The sequence below is a fragment of the Triturus cristatus genome, chromosome 11 (assembly GCF_964204655.1).
Source record: "Triturus cristatus chromosome 11, aTriCri1.1, whole genome shotgun sequence".
NCBI lineage: Eukaryota > Metazoa > Chordata > Amphibia > Caudata > Salamandridae > Triturus > Triturus cristatus.
Window position 1 is genome coordinate 564,503,031 of NC_140594.1, and position 22,580 is coordinate 564,525,610.

The 22,580-nt window shown below is 46.0% G+C and overlaps 1 protein-coding gene across 3 annotated transcripts in view; it reads left to right on the forward strand.

Moving 5' to 3' along the window:
• ATR (ATR checkpoint kinase) overlaps positions 1-22,580 on the forward strand; it is a 434,398-nt gene that overhangs the window by 97,488 nt on the left and 314,330 nt on the right. For 2 of the 3 annotated variants that reach the window (XM_085633621.1, XM_085633618.1), the window contains exons 7-8: positions 18,667-18,878; positions 22,347-22,499. In XM_085633621.1, coding sequence (XP_085489747.1) covers positions 18,667-18,878; positions 22,347-22,499 — 365 coding nt within the window. The remainder of the gene's footprint in view (positions 1-18,666; positions 18,879-22,346; positions 22,500-22,580) is intronic. The other variant, XM_085633619.1, reaches the window with a different exon arrangement.

The window sequence follows — 22,580 nt, forward strand, 5'->3', positions numbered from 1 at the left end:
CTATTGATTTGGAGCTGGTGCATTTTTATACAAGACAAATCACATGTGGTAATTAGAATCCAGTTGCAAGTATTCACTTGCATTGACCAATGCTCGCTCACCCACTCATTGTGATAGCCATCTCTAAGACAAAACACAGAGGCATGAAGGCTGAGGGAGGTATTGTGTCAAGCTATATTGGTATCTCCCTAAATGAAAAGAGTGCAAGATGCATATTTCTCCCCCTTAACAATTTATTGATCATTTAGGAGAAGCTGTTTCAGGTAAAATGGCAGCTTTAGAGGGCATTCAGTAAAATCTGGCTTTCCCAATGACCCAGCACCTCCCCAATTTTTTAGTAAAGCTGGGGATACAATCTTCCCAGTGTTGCTGAAGTTGATAAACTCTTCCTTTTCAACTGGATTAGTACCCCCACCCTGGAAACATGCCATGGTGAGGGCACTATTGAAGAAACCCAGTCTTGACCCGGATACATTTGGAAATTATCACCCTATTTTACGTCTCCCTGGGATCAGCAAAATGCTAGAAAAGCACATTAACTCCGTTATCTCTGCTTTTCTTGAATCTAATAATAAACTCCATCCGTCTCAAACTGGATTTCGCCCCCAACACGGGACTGAACCTGCATTACTCGCTATGGTTGAAAAGGCCAAAATGATCCTAGACAAAGGAGGATTGACAGCTATCATCCTCTTGGACCTCAGTGCCGCCTTCGACACTGTTAACTACGACATCCTGATCCACAGATTGAGGAATGTTGGTCTATCAGGTAGTGTCATCACCTGGCTACAGTCCTTCCTCAAGGACAGGAGCTTTCAAGTATTTGAAGGGGATAACTCGTCAGATCAAATCCCACTTGGCTGCAGCGTCCCTCAGGGCTCATCCCTGAGCCCGACATTGTTCAATGTCTACATGAGCCCACTGGCACAGATTGTCCTCCCCTTCGGGATAGACATTGTTACATACGCCGATGACACCCAGTTAGTGGTGGCCCTAAACCACCCAGGATCCACCTCGTCCAGTCTAGGCCCCTGCCTGGAGAGAGTCGTCAAATGGATGGAACTCTCCTTCCTCAAACTAAATGGAGATAAAACAGGGCTTATGATGCTGGGCAACTCACCCATCTCTGGCATTGGCCTAGCTTGGCCAAGCTCTCTCGGCCCTCCACCCACACCCAAAAATCAGATCAAAAGTCTAGGCATAAGGCTAGATCAGTCACTCACTTTTGATCATCAGGCAACTAAACTGGCAGCATCCTGCTATGGCATCCTGCTGATGCTCCGTAAAGTCCTTCCGCTCCTCCCTTTTTGAGCAAGAAGACTCATGGTCCAGGCTTTAATCCTCGCTCGCCTTGACTATGGAAATGCTCTGTATTTAGGAGCTCCTAGGGCTACCACAAATAAACTGCAAGTTATCCAGAATTGTGCAGCACGGATGTTTTCTAAGACTCCCAACAGCCACTCCGCAAAGCCTGCTCTGAAAACCCTGCACTGACTCCCGGTTGCGGACAGAATAAAATTCAAGTCTCTATGTATCGCCCATCGTCTCCCCTTACCACTCTAATAGACTCCTTCGTTCACCAGTCTCTACCTAGCTGAGGTCCCAAAAATCAACAGGATAAGAAGTGGTGGTCGTTCCTTCCGCTTTACTTCTGGCAAGCTCTGGAACACCCTCCCAGGGTCTCCACCTACGATCGGAACCAAATGTCCTTCCCTTTCGTAAACTTATGAAAACTTGGTATTTTCAAAACCCCTCCTACTAAGATGCTGTGCTCTGCTTCTCTCTCGGGTAGCGCTGGGACGCCTTCGGGTAGCCATGCGCTCTACAAATATCCATAACATGACAGTGGAGGATGCTAGAGATTGTGGCAGAGGAGACAGGCCAGCAAGGGTTAGGTTTGTAGCAAAGGATAAACAAAGGTATTAATGAAAGGTTGAAGAAGAGTTTTTAAGTCTGGCTTGACAGCACAGCTGTACAGGACTTTGTGATCAAAAGAAAAGGAGCTTTCGGAAGTACTGCTGAGAGAATGCCTTGGGCTTTGCCCACTTGTTGGTTACCTTGAGTATAACAAAGGTACGAATACACAAAAGAAGCTGCCCTGAGTGTAAGTGATCGAGACTTAGAAGATACTAAGTGAAGTGGCTGGCATCTCACATAAAGTGAAGGACTGTCCTCACACACCTCCAGGTGTCATGCTTCATCATTGACCGTCCTCGCTCTCTAAAAACTTGGCTTGATAGAGAGCGGGCCTACACCTGGAGACAGGGAGCCACTTCTAAAACTAAGTGGGGGCCCGTGATAGTGAGTGATAATCTAAAAATCAGTATAATTGTCAAAATACATTTATTCCAATAGGCAAGTATATGATATTAACAAGCATTGGCATAGCCAATAGGTCTCGCTTTTGGGACCTTAAGTGATTTTTTTTTAAGTAATTTTGTTGCAGTGAGTGGTATTATGTGGGGTGTGTGTTGTATTTATTGTTTTGTTATTATGTGTTATGTAATTATATGGTTGTGGTAGAAGGGTAGAGGGGTAGTAGAGGGGTAAAAGGGTAGAGGGTTAGAGCGTTAGTAGAGGGGTAGAAGAGGGATAGTAGTGGGGTAGAGGGCTAGAGGGTTAGTACAGGGGTAGAGGGGTAGTAGAGGGCTAGAAGGGTAGTAAAGAGGTAGAGGGGTAGTAGATGGGTATAGGGGTAGAAGGGTAGAAGAGGGGTAGAGCGATAGTAGAGTGTTAGAGGAGGGGTAGAAGAGTGGTAGAGGGGTAGTAAAGGAGTAGAGGTGTAGAAGATGTGTAGAAGTGGGGTAGTAGAGGGGTTGAAGAGTGGATAGTAGAGGGGTAGTTGAATGTAGGTGATAGGTTCTATACAACCTGTATTTGAAAGCTATCGCAGTGGTAGCTATGGAGAGCAGCCTTCAGGTTAATTTTTGAATCAATGGAAAGCATTTTTTTTTACTAGTATATAATCTTATGAGTGACCAATTAAAAGGAGACTTGTATAATGCTTTTTTTATAAAATAAATATGTATTTATTTGAAACATACCCTACTAGTCTCTTTATGAGGCTAGAGGTTAACACATATAAGTTACACTTAATAGCATATAGTAAATTAGCATAATATATACTGAGCCCTATGGGTTTACTAAACTAAATATTAATAAAGTGGTATAAGAACTACCACCCAACTAGACATAAGGCCTAGAGCCTGTAGAAGGGGTGGGTCTATAAGGAACAATGTAAGGTAGTGACACAGATGTTCCACGGGGCACGCTTGCAGTGTGTGAATAGTTGTGATTTGCCTTTTGTTTTAATGTAGGTGTTATGTTGAGTGTATTTAGATTCTTATGAGTATAGTGTAAATATGTGGCATGTACTTATGTGTTATGTATTGGTTTTATGTGAAGTGTATTTATGTAGCATTGAGTAGAGTGTAACTATGTGGGATGTAATAATGTGTTACTGTTTGTTATTATGTGTAGTTTCTGTTGCATTGTGTTCTGTGTAATGTTGTCAAAAATATATTTGCTGTAGGCTAATGTAGGTATTTTGTGATTTAGTGAGAAACGAAAATGAGAGAGATAGTGATTCACTGAGTGTAAGTTTGAGAAATGGAGTTAGTTAGTAAGTGATAGGTTTAGATTGTCTTTAGATTTAGATTGTTTGAGAGTGTTATAGATTTTTTTTTGACGCAGAGAGTTAATGTTAGATTATTACAGGATTTGTGTTGTGAGAGTTAGTATGTTAGAGATATTAATATATATTTAGTGTTGAAAGACAGTAATTGAGAGGTATAGTAAGAGATTTTTTTTTCTTTGTTAGTGACTATGCCGTTAAACGAGCGTGTTATTGAGATATATAGTGATTTAGTGTGAGCGAGCTAGTGATGGGTAGGACTTGGTACACTATTAAAATACTGGGATATTACAATCGCGGGTTCCGGTAATGCTGAGACCAAATCTGCACTTTCTAACAGATATTACATAATGTTAGCTTTGGGACATAAGTTGGCTAGTTTCTTTCACCGCCATGAAAGAAAACAAACACACGCGCGCGACTCGCGCTAAAGAAGGAGGCAGCAGGGGAGGGAAGACAGGAGGGGGCCTGCGCCTGTTTCCCTTCCAGGGAACGAGCAGGGGCACCATATGTTTGCAAGTGAATTACAAACCTATGATATCAAAGCTCGCTCCCGCAAGGGAATCGCCAGACGTGCACGCGTTGCCATTAAAAGCAATGCAACGCATGCACGTTTTTGGCTGAAAAGGCGCATCGATGGCTAAAGGTCTTTCTCCTATGCAGCGAATGCGCGCTGCGTAGGCGAGACCTAAAAAATGAAGGACTGTGAAAAGGGGAATTATTACCCCATCACCGTGGTGATTAAAGTTGTCGACATGTTTCTGCCCTTATGGCCCAAAGGGTCTGTGGCATTCATCAGGATGGAAAAAGAAAGAAATGTGGGCTCCTATCTTACCAAAGCGTTAGCATAGAATTACCACTGGGTAGGTTGACTAGTGTCACACTCTACCTCAGAGGGTTTCCTGAAACCTGTAAACATAATGAAAAAGAGATTGCCATCAAGGGCATTCGGTCAGGGCAAGGTAAAAATTACCCCACATGCATCACTTATACATATAGTGGCTATTGTGTGAAACACTTGTCACTGCAATCGTGAGATACACAGTTTGTCTTGCACAAAAGTGTGAGACCAGCTCACAGCCTTACCCGAATCGAGCTTCCTACACCCCCCCCATGGGAGGAGGGTGAAGGAGAGACCCCTGTAGTCAAACTCTGGAAAAGAAATGGAACTAGAAACACACTTAGTCAGCTACTATCACCCAAAGATTTCCCTATGGGAAATGGTAACGTTTTGCATGAGTACGCTTCCACACCACCATTCACGCTCTTACTACATCAAAGTGTGTCTCTCTCAATAATCCTAGTTGTGTTCGCTCCTCTTCCCCGTTGTGGAATGAAGAGCACGAAATTCAGGCTTTAAATAGTACCTCTGATGAGTCAAATGAGAACATTCGTAGCACATGTGATCGTAATCGTTTTTAAAAGAGGGTTTCCGGTGTCTGGAAAACCTCCTATATTCTAGCGGTCGTGTGCCTGATCTTCGCGTCAGGAGCGAAGAAGAGGAAATGAAGAGAAGCAGCAGGAAGCCCTAATTGCGGCCCGTCGACGGCACACCTGTGATTCCCCGGTGTCCCATCGGAGACTGCCTGGGCTCGCCTGGACCTCGCGTCAGCTGAGTACATGGGGCGGTGTTGTTCGCAAGTGCACGTGCGAGCTTAGCAGTCCCGAATGGGGTTGCCTATGCTCCGCGTGTTGTTTAAACGTGCCACGTGCGCCCGTTTGTAAACCATGAATTCTTACAGAGAAAAGAGTCCCGGTTTAGGAATTCTGGTCAGTTATGTGTAACCAGAAAAGATGGGACATGAAATGTGAATCTTAGGTGGGAATAAACCCACATTAAGCAGACCTGTTTAGAAAAGGAATCCTGACCTACATTTAGAAGGTTGGCAAAAGTACTGAGCAGTGCATCCGTAAAGTTAATTTGTTTAAGGGTGTTTATATAACCCGCTCATATACGCAGGGTATAGGTCTCCGAGAGACACAAACAGATGGGGCAGGTGGATTGTTTCCCTTGTATGTGCGCTACCCAGCTGTGTACTGTATGCCAATGTGCGGATGTCATCATTCAGTCCAATATTCCACGTCCGGAGACGATATACCCATTGTTGTTCTCTGGTGCGGAGTGTTTTCTGGATATCCAGATTTGTCCTCTTAATGACCTCGAGCACTACCCATCTCAGGTCTACATCTCTATGGGTGTTTTCCAGGTAATGTCGTGTCAGTTTGGTATTCGATTTTCTGCACCTGATGGTGCTCCTGTGTTCGTTTATGCGTACTTTAATCTTTCTAGTGGTCATACACATACATTAAATTGCAGGGCATGTGATCAAGTAAATAATATTCTCGCTGTTGCAGTTGCTGAAGTATGTTACTACCCATGGTTTGTTGGTTTTTATGTCTAACTCCTTAGTTGCACTGGTGAAGGTACATGCCACACATCCGCTACAGGGATAATGACCTACTGGTCTTTGGTTGCCCCATAGTGTGGTTTGATTCTGGTTTCTTGGTGGTGGTGCTTTGGCGTGGATCAGCTCATCCCGTATGCTTGTCTTCCGTTTGAAGGCAAAAAAAGGCAGTGCCCAGTGTTTTGTTGCCCCATTAAGGATGTGCCAATGTTTACGTACGATGTTCTGTACTTTATTAGATATCAGGGTGTATGTGGTGACACACACTACTCTTTCATTCGCCTTCGTCTCTTGGCTCTCAAGTAGTGCCTCACAAATGTTATTCCTGTCTCTTTTTCTTGCCTTTTTTATTTTTTTCCTGGGGTAATGACGTGTTGCCAGTTTGTTCTCCAGTGTCTCAGCTTGTTAATCATAGGTTTCAATGGCAGTTCCTCCGGATCCTAAGAAACTGGCCTACCGGGAGGTATTGTCGGAGGGACTTTGGATGGAAGCTTTTGAAAAGGAGCAATCTATTCCTATCTGTGCTTTTGTTGTGAACCTTAGTTTTGATTCCATCTTGGGTCATGGTTATTACTAGATACAGAAAAAACGCCTCTTCTTTACTGATTGAGTGCGTACATTTCAGATGATCGTCTCTGCTATTAACCCATCGTACAAAGTTCTTGGCTTGCTCTTGACTGCCGTGCCAAATGATAATGACATCGTCTATGTATCGTCGCCAGATTTTCAGTTGCGTCACGTAGGGGTTGTCCTGATGGAAGATGTGATCTGCTTCGAATTGGTGTACATAAAGGCACGCCATGCTAGGAGTAGATGTGCTCCCCATGGAAGTACCTCTCATCTGGTGGTATATTGTGTCCTCATATTCGAAGAAGTTTTCTGTAAATGCCAATTCCGCACACTCCGGGATGAAATGTCTTGGTGTCATATAATCCCAATCTCTCTCAAGTAGAATGTGTTCGACCACACTTAACGTGCGTCTCTGGGGTATGCTGGTGTACAGGGCCTCGATATCCATTGTGTTAATCAGGTCCTCCACTGGGTCGATTTCCAGGTCCCTGAGGAGGCAGAGGACATCCTTTGTGTCTCTCAGGTATGAGGTGGATGTTTGTACAATTGGTCTTAGGAACCAGTCGCAGAATTGTGACAGGGGCTCAAGGACTGAGCTTAAACCTGACACTATGGGTCTTCCTGGCGGGGGCATCAAAGGTGCAACATTTGAATGGGCAAAAGTTGTGTATTTCCATCTAAAAATAGAGCTTGTATTGCACTTTTTGTCTTGTGGGAAAGTCTATGCTCAATATAGCAGGACTTGATTTGTTATGGTGGCAAGCTGATGAGCATGGCTTTAGTCCTGATTGGTTTATTGTGAAAAGTTATGACAAAAGCAAAAGGCCTGATCTATTTATGATGAAATGCATATCTTAAAGCCAATAGTTTTTAAGGGTGGATTGTTACTGCACTTTTTTAAAGTTCTCAGACATGTCTCTTGTTATATGAAATCTCACAGATTAGCTTTGTGGCCAGCATTTAGTTTCATTTACTCCCTCTGACAAGGTTTGCACCGGAGAACACTTGACAGGCATAGTTGTCTTCCAGGATCTTGTAATCAAGAATATTCAATAAAAATACCTACATATATAGACACATTTCGATACATACATATAGGGGCCTTGGGTCAGTACTTCTGTATGAGTGCCTTTTAAATTCTGCTTCATCCATGACCGCATACTGCATCAGGTAATGAGTTAGCCTACATCAGTCATTAGCTCTTTTGACCTATGAATGACCGCATTTGCCTGATTATGTGCATTTCTGCCTGAAAATGTGTGCTTCTGTGCTAGCGCTGGTGTGTCAAGCCTTTAGTTTTTAATTTTCTCTTTTTATGGGTCTCTTTTTGTTTCTTACCTTTTCCTATTTTTATTTTCACTGTTTGAAAAATATATTTCTTTGAGCTTTTTTTTTACGAAGAGCAACAGACCGCCTCCCCCCCAACAGACAGAGGAATGCGCTAAAACTTACATCCACAAATATTCATTGTCCCCCTCAGAAATCCCAGGTTGGGCCACATTCTGCGGCCATCTGGTGCAGAATGTATCCTCTCCTTGATCAGGGCCTTCCTGCTTCTTCCTCGTATTTCTTTCATCCTCCCCTGGAACTTCATCTGATCAAGTCTCTTGCTTCCATGCATGGGCCCCTTTGTATTGAATTTAAGCAGACAACCCCTCGCTCAGTACACAAACTTTTCTGGCTCCCAATTTTTTTTTTTTTTTTTTATAAAATAATTTTTATTGATTAAAGACTTGCAGTTTGATACGTATCTGCGGTACATTAGTATGATTACAATTTCCAATATGGTACTCCACATCATAGATACATCATACAGTCGGAATCTGACTCCCAATATTTGATTAGATCTCTACGCACCACCATCAGGGCCATGTTGGTAAAGAGCGAGGCATAACGACCTAGGGTTTGTACCCCCCTCAACCCAGGGAGATTAATTGAGGGATAAGCTGCACTTCAAAATCCAACCGGTCCGATATTCTATTGCCTATTCTTTCCCAGTATGCTCTGACCTCTGGGCACCCCATATCATATGGATCAGGGTACCACGTATCCGGAAGCCCCACAGGCATCGATCATTGCCGGCCCTCCTCATCCGGGAAACCTGACTCCACATGTAATACGCTCTGTGAAAGAGCTTCAGTTGGATTAATCGAAACCCTGCCCTGATCGCCACTTCCCCCGGATATCTACACGCCATCCCTGAGTCATCGTCCTCAAGTCTACCCAAATCTCCCTCCTATTTCTCCCGTAGTGTGTCAAGTGGGGGGAGGCTATTGTGAAGCGGCGTAGAATAGATTTGGGATACCGCATGGCTTGTCAGTAGAGCACTCCATACTCAACTTGGACTCCCTCCCTGAGGGCCTCTCACTTCCCAGAGATGTGCCTCGGTTGCTAATTTCTCATTAATTGACTTCCAGTCAATTCATACCCCGCCTGCAGTAAGGCAAAGTAGAGCAGCTCATAGTTTTTCCAGACATCCCCAAGTTTAGAAATTTCAAGCAGGTCCAAATTCAAATAGCTGCCCATCCAGCGCAATACGCTTAAAAGGTTGGAGTCCCACAGGGAAGTCTCAAGTGTCGGTCTACCCTGCCAGACCACAGCCCGAGTTGCCCTTTTCCATGTCTTCACCACCACCACTATCTGATAGGGCAGGCAACCCTTAACCCCTGCACAGTTCTGGAAAATAACACTCTGATTCCTTTGCCTTCCTGTTTGACAGCAGGGAGGGTTCATGCTGTACTGAAAATGCCCAGTCATTTATCACCAGCAGTTGAGTGGCCCAGTAGTAAAGGCGGAGATTTGAAAGAGAAATTCCCCCATCTACCGAGTGCCTAGTCAAAAGTAACAAGGCCATTCTGGGTATCCCTCTGTCCCATAATAACACTCTTAGGGCCTCATGTAGGTAAATAAATATTACCGTTTCTTAAATACCGAGCCGTACCGAATCGGTATTTAAGAATCGGTAAGTTACATGTAGGTAAAAATTCGGTAACAGTTACCGAATCGGTAACATTCGGTAATCATGAATCGGAAATCACCGAATCGGTAAATACCGAGGTGGTATTTACCGATTCGGTAAATACCGATTCGGTGTATACGGAATCGGTAAATAAAATCACATGACTTGATGAAATAGCTAATCCTGTGCAACCACACCCCACCCAACCAGGAAGTGGCCACACCCAGGCAGGTGTACATAATCAGCCGACCCTGGAGAGGCTTGGAGTGCAGAGGAGAGGCAGGGAGCCAGTGCCTGTGCGAGCGGAAAAAGAACAGCATGTCCAGCCAGAGGACACAGAGAGATGGAGGGGAAAGGAGGAGGAAGCTGAAATTCAGCCCCAAGGAACTCCAGGTGCTGGTGGAGGAGGTGGTGAAGCAGCACCAGAAGCTGTTTGGAAGGCAATCCCTGCAAGTGCCTGAGGCTGAAAAGCGCAACATTTGGCTGGCCATCCAGGCGCAGGTGAATGCTGTGGGAGTGACCCACAGGGACATAGAGGTCCTTAAAAAGCGCTGGTATGACCTGAGGATTGTAACCAAGAGGAAGATGGGCGACATCCAGAAGGAGGCCAGCCAGACTGGAGGTGGAACCAACAGGGCACCTGCCCTCACCGAACTTGAGGAGCTGGTGGGGGCCACAATCGAGCATGAGAGCGTCGTGGGTCTTGGGGATGCTGACAGCTCTGCCAGAGCCGCCACACAACAAGGTAAGACGAAAGCACAGCAATGTAGCCCCCCCTAACCCTATCCCACATCCCCCATTGTGAAACGAGAATCCCACTCCAGTCCACATGTGTCAGTGCAGACAGGCAATGCATTCTGGGAGATGTAGTCAGGGAAACACCAACCATGAAGTAAATGGCACAGGGCAACAAGGCATGTCACACACATGAGGCACAAGGAGGCAGAGGACAAATTGGAATGTGAAATGATTTATTGTGACGCTTGCAATGCAGCCCTTCGGGGACACTGAGCCAATGTTGTATTTCTGTCCACAGATGTGACATCATGCAGGACAGGGCATGCTGCAGGAGAGAGGGCACACCGGCCACAAATATCACCTCTGGCCAGCACAAGTTCAGCCCAGGGAGCAGGGCCACTGGCAGCCGCACCACCAACACAGGCAGCCTCGCCTCACCCAGAGCCAGCATCACCTCACCCAGAGCCAGCATCACCTCACCCAGAGCCAGCACCGCCACTCATGTTTGAGTCACCGGCCACATCTCCGCTTGCAGGTGTGAGAATGAGGAGGCGTCCAGCAGCCAGGCTACGAGCCTTAGACACCTCGTCTGACGACAGCATGGGCCCTGAAGAACTCACCAGGCCCCAGGAAGGGAGCCATGCCACTGTGCCCTACACCTCACAGGCAGCCCAGACGGGAGCAAGAGGGCGCCGCAGGTCGCGTGTCCAGAGTCCACCAGCACCCATTGACAGCCATGGTGTCTTCTCGGGGCTCGAGGGCCAAATGTTGAAACAACAGCGCCTGCAAACAAAGGCAGTCATGTCAGTCCAGAGGCACATGCGGGTCATGAAAACTACATTAGTCAACATGGACAATAACATCAGCGCTATGGCAGCGGGCATTCGGGACATGTCCCAGTCAATCCAGCAATTGTGCAGCAAATTAGATGCTGACATAGAAGCACGGCGCCGGGAACGGCAGAGGAGGGACACTACCACCAGGGCACTCAACCGTCTGGCAACTGCCACTTCTCTACTCTGCCGGCGCTCTGTGTCGATGCAGGAGGGCCTGACACACTGCTGCAGCGACCTGTCTCGGGGGATGGTGCAGGTGACAAGTGCATTAGGGGTGCTATTGACTAGTCAGCCGTCGACAACTGCTGCAGGGGATGCTGCGGAGAGCATCGACACCAGCAGCAGGAGCAGCATCACACCCCCTGTTCCAGAAGGACGCAGGAGCAGCAGGCGGCTTGGGGTTGGCTCTAGTGAGGATGCACAAGCCGTGCCATCCACCACTGCAGCGCGTATGCGCAAACATTGATGCAGCCCTGCTTAGCCACTTCCCAATGGGTGACGTAACCCTGGACTTCCTCCTTGTATATATGGTATATTGCCAGATTGGCTTGTTCTTGTGTTCATGGCGTGGTGCCGCATTAAAACTACGTCATGACTTATCACAACTGGCTGTGTCCCCTTACTTACTCAGAAATAGTTGCATGTGATCTCTGCCCGTCTCTCTCTCCCATCGATTGCAGTTGCCACTCTGGCTGCGTTGCACTCTGGCTGGCCTGACTCATCCTCGTTGTCCTCAAAATATGTTAGTTCCACATCTGTACCTTTTTTCGTGGCAAGGTTGTGCAGCATTGCACAAGTGGCAATGATCTTGCAGCAGTGGATGGGTGTGTACTGGCGTGCGCCTCCGCTCTTGTGGAGGCAGCGGAACCTGCTCTTCAGTAGTCCAAACGTGCGCTCCACCACATTGCGTGTTGTTTTATGTGCCACGTTGTATCGTCTCTCACTCTGGGTTGATGGGTGTGGGAAGGGAGTGAGGATGAATGACCGGCAGGCATATGCACTGTCGCCTAGGTGAGAGGAAGGGAAACATCAGTCACATGCCTCTATACACTATGATTTGCAGGTGTCAAGGGGCGTCACTGTTACTTACCTAGCAGGTATCCCTCTCCAAATTCTCCGGCACTCAGTCGTGTGTAGATCCCACTGTTCTGGAAGATGTACGAGTCGTGGGTGCTCCCAGGAAACTTCGCAACAATATCAGTGATGATGTTCCCTGCATCACAGATCACCTGCACATTGATGGAGTGGGTGGACTTTCTGTTCCTGTAGATGTGCTCAGTGTCAGCTGGTGGGCAGATTGGGATGTGTGTGCCATCAATACAGCCAATGACATGGGGGAACTGTGCCATGTGATAAAAGTCTGTTTTGGTTTTCTGCAGTGCAGCCTGTGTGTTTGGGAAGCTGATGTAGTGGTGCATTCTCTGCATCATGGCATCCAGGAACTTCCTGAAGAAACGGGACAGGCAACTCTGGGATACACCACCCACCGCAGCTATCACCACCTGATAACTGCCGGATGCCAGTAGATGTAGGCTGCAGAGCACCTGCACATGTGGTGGTATGGCGTGCGCCCTTCTTATTGGCTGGTCCAGGAGTGGGTGCAGGTCCCTTATCAGGTCCATGATGGTTTCGGGGTGTAGCCTGTACCTCTCATGTATCTCTGCATCAGTCAGCTGGAAGAGTGTGATGCGCTGTCTGTAGATGCGTTCCTCCCGTCTCCAAATCCTCAGACTTGCTGCCTGTAGACGTAGGCGCCTTGCAATGACATACAGAGCGGCCATGTTGTCCACGCTGTTGCATTTTGGGATTGCTTATATGCACTGTTGATGGTTACCACCTGCTTTCAATCCGTGTTAATTACCGACTCTTATTTACCGATTTTCATGGATTTCTTAATTACCGAGTGTTCCTACATGTCATTTTCAGTTTTACCACTTCATATTTACCACTTCATGTTTACCGATTCGTTGAATATGTATTCGGTAAATATGAATCGGTATTTTAGGAATCGGTAAATATGATTCGGTATTTACCGCCTCATATTTACCGAAAAGTGGTTTTTGGACTCCTACATCTCACTTGTCTGACTACCGGTCGGTAATGGCATATTTACCGAAAATCGGCCGTTACCGACCGGTATTTGGCTACCTACATGAGGCCCTTAGTCTCATCTACCATTTGAAAGAATTTGTCCGGTACCGCAAAGGGGGTATTCTGTAGAGCTTACAGAAATGTGGGCAGGTAGATCGGTCTATAGAGGGCTGCTCAACCCAGTAGAGACAGTGACCTACTCCATCTCTCCACGCCACTCCGGTAGGCCTCCAAGACCTTCAGCAAATGACTCTGGAGGAATAGGTCCCAGTCCAGTGTTATGTAGATTCCCAGGTTTTGGAAGCCTTAAGTCTCCCAACTAAAGGGTTTGCCCAATGACAATCCAGACCAACCTTCTCCAGCTGAAACGTTATCTATTTGTGACAGTCAATAACGATCCCGGCATAAGATCCAGAAATTTCCAAAATGTGCAAGATTCTCCGTATGGCATATTGTGGGTCTGCCAGATAAAAAAGATGTCATTGGCGTATAGAGAGATGAAGTCCTCCTACCCAGAGTCTCAGTGGAGGCCACAGAACAACGTATCCTTTCAGATCCAAGCTTCCAGGGGCTCAAGTGCCATTTCAGAAAACAGAGGGGACAGCGGACACCCCTGCCTATCCCCCCTGGACAGCCCGAACTCTCTCGAGTGCTCCATTAACTCATACTCTAGCCACAGGCTCTCTATGTAGTAGCCCAATCCAGGACAGGAAATTCGGATAAAAACCCATCTTACTGAGACAGTGACCGCATGGAGTTGGCTGCGTACGAGTATTGGCCTTGCCCCGGGTGCATCTCCCGCCAGAGATCCACTAGCCCCAATGCTTCCAGGAGAGTGGCCAGCCATGAATTCACCCTAGGCCTCTCACCAGACATCACCCTGTAAGGTCAGCAATCATCAGCGCATCTGGGACACTCAGCAGCCAAGACCCCAGGATCTCCAAACCCTCGGTCTGCCGGCCTGGCGGAAAATACCAAGATCCCAACACTAAGCCTTCCCCAAAGCATCTCCCCAGTGCCGCCTGGCAACCATTCCCATTGACCCACTTCTTGGTACTCTCTAACCGGAAGGGCCTGTGGAGCCAGCAGAAAAACCTGCATGCACTAACAATGTATACAGGCTTCGGCTCTGGAATCCATACTCGTTACCCAATAAGTGGGTTTCCTTTAGTAGGATGATATCGGGTCATGTTGAAGCAGATATTTTCTCACCGCTCCTCTTTTCAGCTTGCCAATGTTATTCAGGTTCCAGGAGAGGACCTTCAGGGTCCGACTCCTGTTCAGGCCCAGTTGTTCAGTACTCCCCATCCATCACATGTCACAACCCCCAATTCCTTAACCCCACACAGCCTCAATCTACATGCTTCTAAATGCACCCACCCCCACCGAAACCCCCCAAACCCAACCATCTCGCGGGTTCAGAACTACCCACCTCTCCAATCCCAAACCCCAATATTACAAACCAACTACCTAGAAGACGTTTCTCTTATCAGAGGTAGCAGTTGCCTATCACTGAGGGGGCTGCTGCCCCCTGGACATCCAATATACTAAATCACCAGTACCCAGCGGCCCCTATGGTTCCCACACAGAGCAACTCGTTCAATGCCAAATCTCTTGCACGTCCCATCCCCTTAACCCCAAGGTATCCGGAGTCACCACTAGGAGTTCCACCTCATCTCCAGCCTCCAGAAAGTCCCCAGACTCCTCCCCCAAGCCCCCTAAAGACTGCACCAGGTCTATCCCCCATTACCAGGAGCCAGAAAGCACCTCTGCTGCAACTCCGCGACCACCTTCACCGTCTGCTCTTGATCCTTGGTTGGTCCTACTTTTGGTTTATGTCAGTCCTGTGTCTCGGTTTAGGTTGTTGCCAGCCCCCCCCCCCTACTCCTAGTCCCCCGGAGTATTCCGAGGCAGACAGCCCCCGTTCTCCAGCTAGGCCCATGCTTCTGTCGCTGAAGTAAAAAAGTATAAGCATTCTTAATCCATCAGTCAGAGCTTAGCCGGGAAATACAGAGCATATTTTAAGTTCAACTTCCTCACTTGCTGCTTCAGTGCCATGAACGTTTCCTGTTAGCGTTGCGCCGCTTGGGTGTAGTTAGGATATGTAGTTAGGATACATGTTCACCGCCCACCCCCCAGCTACTTGCCATGGGCCATGTGCGCAGGCACACTTCAGGATATCCTCTCAATTCTGAAAATTCAGGAGCCTGGCCTCCACTGCTCTGGGTGGTGCTCCCGGTCTAGGCGGACCCCCGGGCCCCCTGTGGGCCTTTAGCACCCTGAGCATAGTGGATGACTTACTTTCCATCACTACAGTTAATAACGAGCCCTCCAAGAATAGTTCTATGCTGTGCCCCTCAGCTTTTTCCAGTAGACCCACCAGCTGCACACTATAACGTCTACAGCGCCCTTCAGTGTCCTGCAGCCTGTCTATGACCCATTGCATAGAGCGGAACTGGTTATCATGCTTGGAAACCGTGGGTGGCAGCTGGGACACAACGGTCTCCATTTCATCCACTCTGTCCACCAATTTTTTATGATCAGCATGGAGAAGCCGCAGGTCCAGGGCCAATGCATCAATCTTACTTTCCAGCACCACCTTAGTGTCTCAAATGTCTGTCAAAATTGCTGCTGTATGTGCTTCCAAGCCCAAGCCTGGCGCAGGCTGGATGGCATACTCGGTAGAAACCCACAGTCGATGAACCCATGGTGTGAATTTGGTGCGCATCATCTCGCTCTGAATGCCCAAGATGGACACCCGGGATTCTTTTGGAGCCACAGTTCCCCCAACGTCTCAATGATTCCAATCTAGAGCCCAAAGGCTGCCATACACGAGGATCCACCACACTCCCCTGGAGTCACCCCCGCAGGCACAAGAACCCCTGACTCACCTCAAGTGTCACCCATGTAAGGGGTCAACAGCCTCCATAGTCCCGACTCTGATTCAGTAGCTGGAGCCCCCAATGTGCCTTGTCACTCTCACTGCCCAGTCTCTGTGGGGCTCAGGCCATCAACCACACAGGAAACCAGGATACACCTTGTAGGCCCAGCTTGGTGCCCACAAATGCGGGCCATAATTCTGTTGGGGCCATTTCCCCCAACATTCCCCAGGTGCTGAGCCCGCAAGCCGTGGGGCCTGCGCCGCACTGTATGGGCCTCCTTGCCAGTATTGCTGCACAGCACCCCAGCCCGCTGTCGGCCCTATGCCATCGCTGCTGAGGTCACCGTATCCAGCAGTCCTCAAACAGGGCGGGGAGCGGTCCTCAATTCATCATTGGTTGCCAGGACTCAACCGCCTCCACTATCACCACCTCCGGGGGGTCTCGCGCGCTCCCTGAGGCCTGCGGAAACTCGCCACTCTATCCAGCCCTCGCTGTTGGCTCCATTTTGCTTACGGTGCCACTGTGACTTCTGTGTTGGTTGCTCCGGGTTTTTTTTTCTCAGGGCGGAGTCTCTCTCTCGTGGCCCAGGTCCACTTGAAGAGCAAGTGACCAACCCAAGCCAATGGTTCTAAATGGGACAGCCATGTTGGAACTATGGGCCAGAATTATGACATTCTTAATTTTACACATGGTTACCATCGACTTTGAGTCGATGGTAGTAGCATTTCCTAAAATGCCCTATTCACATTTTAGAAATGCTTTGTATATAGGCTTTTGGAATTGCAAATAGGTGATCACTATTTGCGTTTCCTAAATCACGGTCACAATTTGCGATTTCTACCGCATAGGAATTGCTTTGTATATAGGCTTTTGGAATTGCAAATAGGTGATCACTATTTGCGTTATCTAAATCACGGTCACAATTTGCGATTTCTACCGCGTAGGAATTGCAAATTGCGTCCGGTTTTTGGCCTTTGTACATATGAAAGAGCTGTTTTGCATTTCTTTACTGCCCGAAATTGCGATTCGTCCCATTAAGAACTGCAAAAAGTTTTCCTACATCTGGCCCTATGCCCAGTGCCATTGAAAGTCTGCCCCTCCCACTCACTGCTATGTTTAATTTTGTTATTGCAAGTGTAGGAAGGTGGAGTATTATGTAGTGATGCTGGTTAGGGTTCACTATGCAATTCTCTTAGAATACCCCAAATATGGTGCTTGGATTCACAATAATAAATCCTTAGCTAGGTCCTGGTAGAGTAGCAAAGAGCAGTCAGGCTTTACTAGAGGAACATGTGTCAAGCATTTCAGAGTACCAACATGAACAATAAGAAATTGACAACATTTGAAAGAAATCAGACACCAATTTATAAAAATAAATTTTATATAAATTTAGACACCAAACCGAAGTCAATCAGTTGAGTATAACTGGAGATATGAATTTTAGAAGCAAAATTAAATCAGTGCACATCAGTACTACAAACTTTAGCATTGCGGTCAATGATAAAAAGCACTATCGATAATCTGTCACTTGCAGGCCGAGTTGCGTGGAACCTTCTGAGGGTTGCGGTGTTGCGCATCCCCAGGACAAAGCCACAACAGCCAGTTTGATTTCACCTGGCTCGAGAAGAGTGCAGAGTTGTCCTGGCTATCTTTGATGCTAAACCGAGAGCTGCAGGGGAACTGGTTTTACCGCTTACACTGTGCTTGTGGGGACACAGGTGTTTCTGAGGCAGCATGTTTTCTTCTTCTACTTTTGTTCTTTTAAGTTATCTTCCATATGTTGTTGTGTGTTTATTGGGGCTGTGTAAGTGGTAGAATTAGCAGTTTTGCTGTTTGGGTGGGCCGGAAACTGGAACTCACTTCTTCTGGACATTAACTTTATCCCGTTTTTGGCAGCCTTTTAATTCCAAATCAAGAACTTTTGTTTTAATGGGACTCTCGCTTCATTTTGATAAATACATAAGTGTATGGGGCCAAAGGTTTTTGTTTAGGAGCTTGGCGCTGCCGAATGCCAGGGTTGCTGAACACTAGCCCTATTCTTGTTGATTCTACCTCTTTCTTCCACCATCCTACACTTCATGTCTCTTCTCACGTTTGCATGTTCTTGTTCATTCATGTTTTCTGTCATGGTCTTCCTGCCTCTCTTCCTCACTTTTCTACCATTCTCTCGATATGAGGTGGAGACCGGTTCCTGATAAGCCTGGAAAATGAGACCAGATTACCAATCTTTGTAGGTTAAATTTGCAGATTTCTACCATATCATCTGTTATTCAAAACTTGCTTTACTGTTGTCTACATTGAGGATGTCACTTTAAAACAATTATTTTTTGTTGAAAACATTTTCTTTCCTGTTGATCCGACTTTAGTGTTTGAAATTTGTTTAATTGAGCTATTTGTTTCCCTAAAGGTTTTTATGTCACTAGACTTTCAGATAAATATTTCTGTCTGTTGTATTGATTTGAGATTTATTATAACTACCTTGGCAGCCAGGATGGCAATAGTTCCACTTTTATAATGAAACATATCAACCCCTTGTGTTTTTGCTTTAAAGCAGTATGGAGGCCAAGATGTCAGAATTGCAGAATGCGAGCGGTGCTACAACTATGCCTGTGAAGCTGCAGGTGACCTGGCTTCCACCAGACGTCATTAGGAAAGTTCTGAAAGTATGTAAAGCCCTCTTGGAGTCTGCAAATCAAAGGACTGATATTGGCTCCTTAATTGGCAGAGCAGTGAAGATATTTGATGCTTTACTCTACATGCAAGGTGAGCGGAACCTGACGAACACTGGTCTGCCAAGGAATTAAAATAGCAATAATATTATTGTGCTAAAAATCACATGTTGTATAAGTTTGGGTTAAGCTATGAAGGTGGTTGTACTTCCTCTGCATGGCAAACAGTTGTAATTGTGGCAATAATTGGCTCATGATGCTCTGGAACAGGATGCACTTGCATACAAAATTGATGTTTATTTGCATCAGAATTTCACATAAGTCCAGTGATCGACGTCATCTGCATTTGACACCGCCTATGCTGTACAAAATTAATATTTGATGTTTTCGCTGGGCGCTCCTGTGATAGCAGGCTACCCTCATGTTTCGGACTTTGCAACAGTGTAAACATTCTGGCAGCAAGTAACTGATAGCATTTTAGGTTTGATGACTAGGCAGGATCCTCGAGTCGGGCTAACATAATGGCTTGGACATCTGCATAGTAAAAAGGGAAAAGCAGCAAAGGTGGTTGGTAGAACTAGCATTGGTTTTCCATCAGAGGACCTTAACTGTAGCCTGGAAATACTCCCTGGTGCATAAAACCCACATTTATTGTACAAGTTTGGGAAATGGTCCTGAACAAAATGAAAAACTCAAATGCCTCTGCAATATCCGTGGCGGAAACTGGTGGACACCTTACTGAGTGCCCCCTACAAAATGCTCTAAAAAGTACTTAATGCTAATACAAAGTCACACCGTATCCCTGTTTGGGGGCAAAGGTGTTTGTTGCATTGTTGGCGGAGGAACCAGACCTGGGAATGATTTTGATAATCATGCAGTGTAACCGCTGTCTTTCCCGATATCCTGATCAGGACATTTCCTTTAAAGCTCTGTTGACAAAACATTACTTGTACTTGTATCCTAAAGAACCATCGGTGTCTCATTGTATTAGACCCAATGCATACAGGTTTTTCAAGTTAAGAAGGCTGTCACCCTTTCTTAATGTTATAGCACGTGAGTTAAGCAAAATAGATTTCTTATTGAATCATCCCCCAAACAAATGAGATTCTGCTGCACCCCAGTATTTTTTGTTGAATTGATCTCAAATTTTGATCCAGCATAGGTGCGATATTGATCTGCAAGATTGTTTGAGTTTATTTGTGTTTTTCTTTAAAATGCACCATACCATTTGCTAGTTATCAGAGTGTTATACAGTTAATCAGTGAATCTCATTGCTTTAAATGTCGGCCTTGACCACATAGATTCAGCTTACACCATATAGTCAATCTTCTGTAGTAGCAAAGAACATTAGGTTGCCAAAAAGTGCTGGGCCTTGGTTGTAGGAAACAAAGGGTTAATAAAGAATCACCCTACAATTTGCCCAGGCTCACTGGTGACATGATCGGAAGTGCTAAAGGGCCTGAAGTCCTAGCACTGTTCTCACCACATTCTTCTATCCTTTACTCGAGACATTCCTCCTCCTGGTAGTCCTTAGGAAAGGGTAAACACTGACAAGGCGCCAACTGTTTACTCCAGATATGGCTTACGACCAAAACTCCTCCCCTTCAGAAAAGACCTCCGCTAAGCACACATGGTGCACCACATCACCTACACACAGTCACATCCAGCCACCAAATAGATACCATTCCTGCTCAACAGACATCAACACCCTCATCCACATACCATTTATTAACACACGTTCTGCTAATGCTACATATCATCAACCTTATGGTAATCAGTGCACCCTCTGCAGTCATCTATGCTTCTTACAAGGTTGACACACTCACAGAGCAGAACCTAGATGCAGTTTTCATCACAAGTTAGTCTGTAAGTTACTCCATGCCACCCTTAAAAAAACAGAAGTAAAAATCAAGAGGGTATCCAATAAAAAGCATATGTCATCAGCAAACAAAATCCAGAAAAGAGCTGTTCAAAATTCACAAATAGTTACCATTACCAAGTAATGGAATAAGCCAAGAGGCACCACCCTCTGCGACCCCTTGGCTCACTACTTTCTTAAGAAATCGGAGATATTGAAGTTAGAATGAAGTCGACACTATCAACTGTATGGGCTCAATAAATCAGGGTTTTGTGAAGCGTACTACTCACTCGTATGGGTCTCAAGGCGCCTTGGGGAGGGGGGAGTAGCCCCGTTGTGGGCATGGGAAGAGCCAGGTCTTGGCTCCATGTCCTCCACACCGTACCAGTTCATTGGTAAACTAACCTCATTTGATTTAATGTCAGAGAAAAATGGCTGCTCATATCGCCAACTTGAGTCAGGTCAGATTGACATTAGGTAAATGTCCGTCAACCTGTGGGCTCTGGGAGGAGCAATAGCACTAGTTATACTACACCTCATAGCTACCTTTCACATAGTGGACCCTAAGATACTCTTCCTCTATCTGTTGAAGGACAGGTGCAGTTTCTCAGGAAAAGCCTGAGAAAGCTTTAGTTCTTTTCTAAAAGAGCATCATACCTAACCTATGAAACTAGGTCAATTGACTTTGCAGTCTACCACACTGGACTGTGGAGTCTCCCCAGACTCTGATCTTATTTCCCTCCTCTTTAATCTGCACATGCTATCCTTGGTGTATTTAATTAAAGAGAGCTCCATTGTGAAATGTATGCCAATGAATCCCTGCTCCTTCTCGACTTCCGAAACAAAACTAATAAGAGTACTGGGCAATATCACTTCTTGACATGGGCTATGCCTCACAGCAGCAAAATAGAAATGCTGTTGATCGAAAAATGCAAAATGCTAATGATCATTAAAGAGATTAACATACCCCGTCTTTTCAGTTGGCCCAACTTAGTCCACCCCTGCCCTGTTCTCGAGGTCCCTAAGGCCTAAGAAAAAATTACAATATGTCTACTAAGAGGTCTAAACTGACATGCAGACAGTGGTATATCAAATTCAGCATATTGATCAGCACCTTGTCAGATAAAAGGGAAAGTACCCAAGTACTGTACAAGCCTCTTCTATCAGTCAAACTTTTATGATAGAGCCACGACTATAAACTGGCCTGCACTAAATGTCACTTATCCAAGTTCGGAAACGGAACAATGGAAAGCATTGGAATGGCCTTCTTATAGCTCTTTGGCTTGAAAAACTGAGACATCCTTGAAATGGAAACTCAGATGGCCCCTGCTTCAACAATGAGGCTTGCTTTTGACTTGTTGCATTCACTGCTGGAGTGGACCCTTCCTGTAGCCTCCCCCACTTTCGGAGCAATCTCTTGCCTATTCTGTAATATTGATGCCTACTGCCCTTGCATACGCTACTCATATTGTCCTCCACTGCATAAGTTTTGTATAATACTCTAGGACACCCATCACATTTGTTTAATGTTATGCTTTATGTTGTGTGTGCTATCTGTGTCTTATTTACAAAATGTCACGCCTTACAAGTAATGAACAAACATGACAGTGAATTTTTTTTTGAGATGATACAGGATGCGCTATTCAGCAACATGGCTGTCTTTTAACCACTGTGTCATAAATTCTTTATTTTAATATTTGCTAGTTAAAAGCCAGTGGAGTGAACACATACAAAAGACTCTGTGTGGCTTGCTATCTCTGCCTTGGCTTCACAGTCACTCGGATCATCCATCTTTCAAGCTAGCTGCCTTCGATCCTGGACTTCTAGAACTGAGTCATCAGATTTCCAGTGGCTTCAGTGAGTTTTGTTCTTGTTATGTAGGAAAAAGATGTTGGCAAACGGTGTAAAAATGTACATTTAGCGTGCTAGATTGAGACT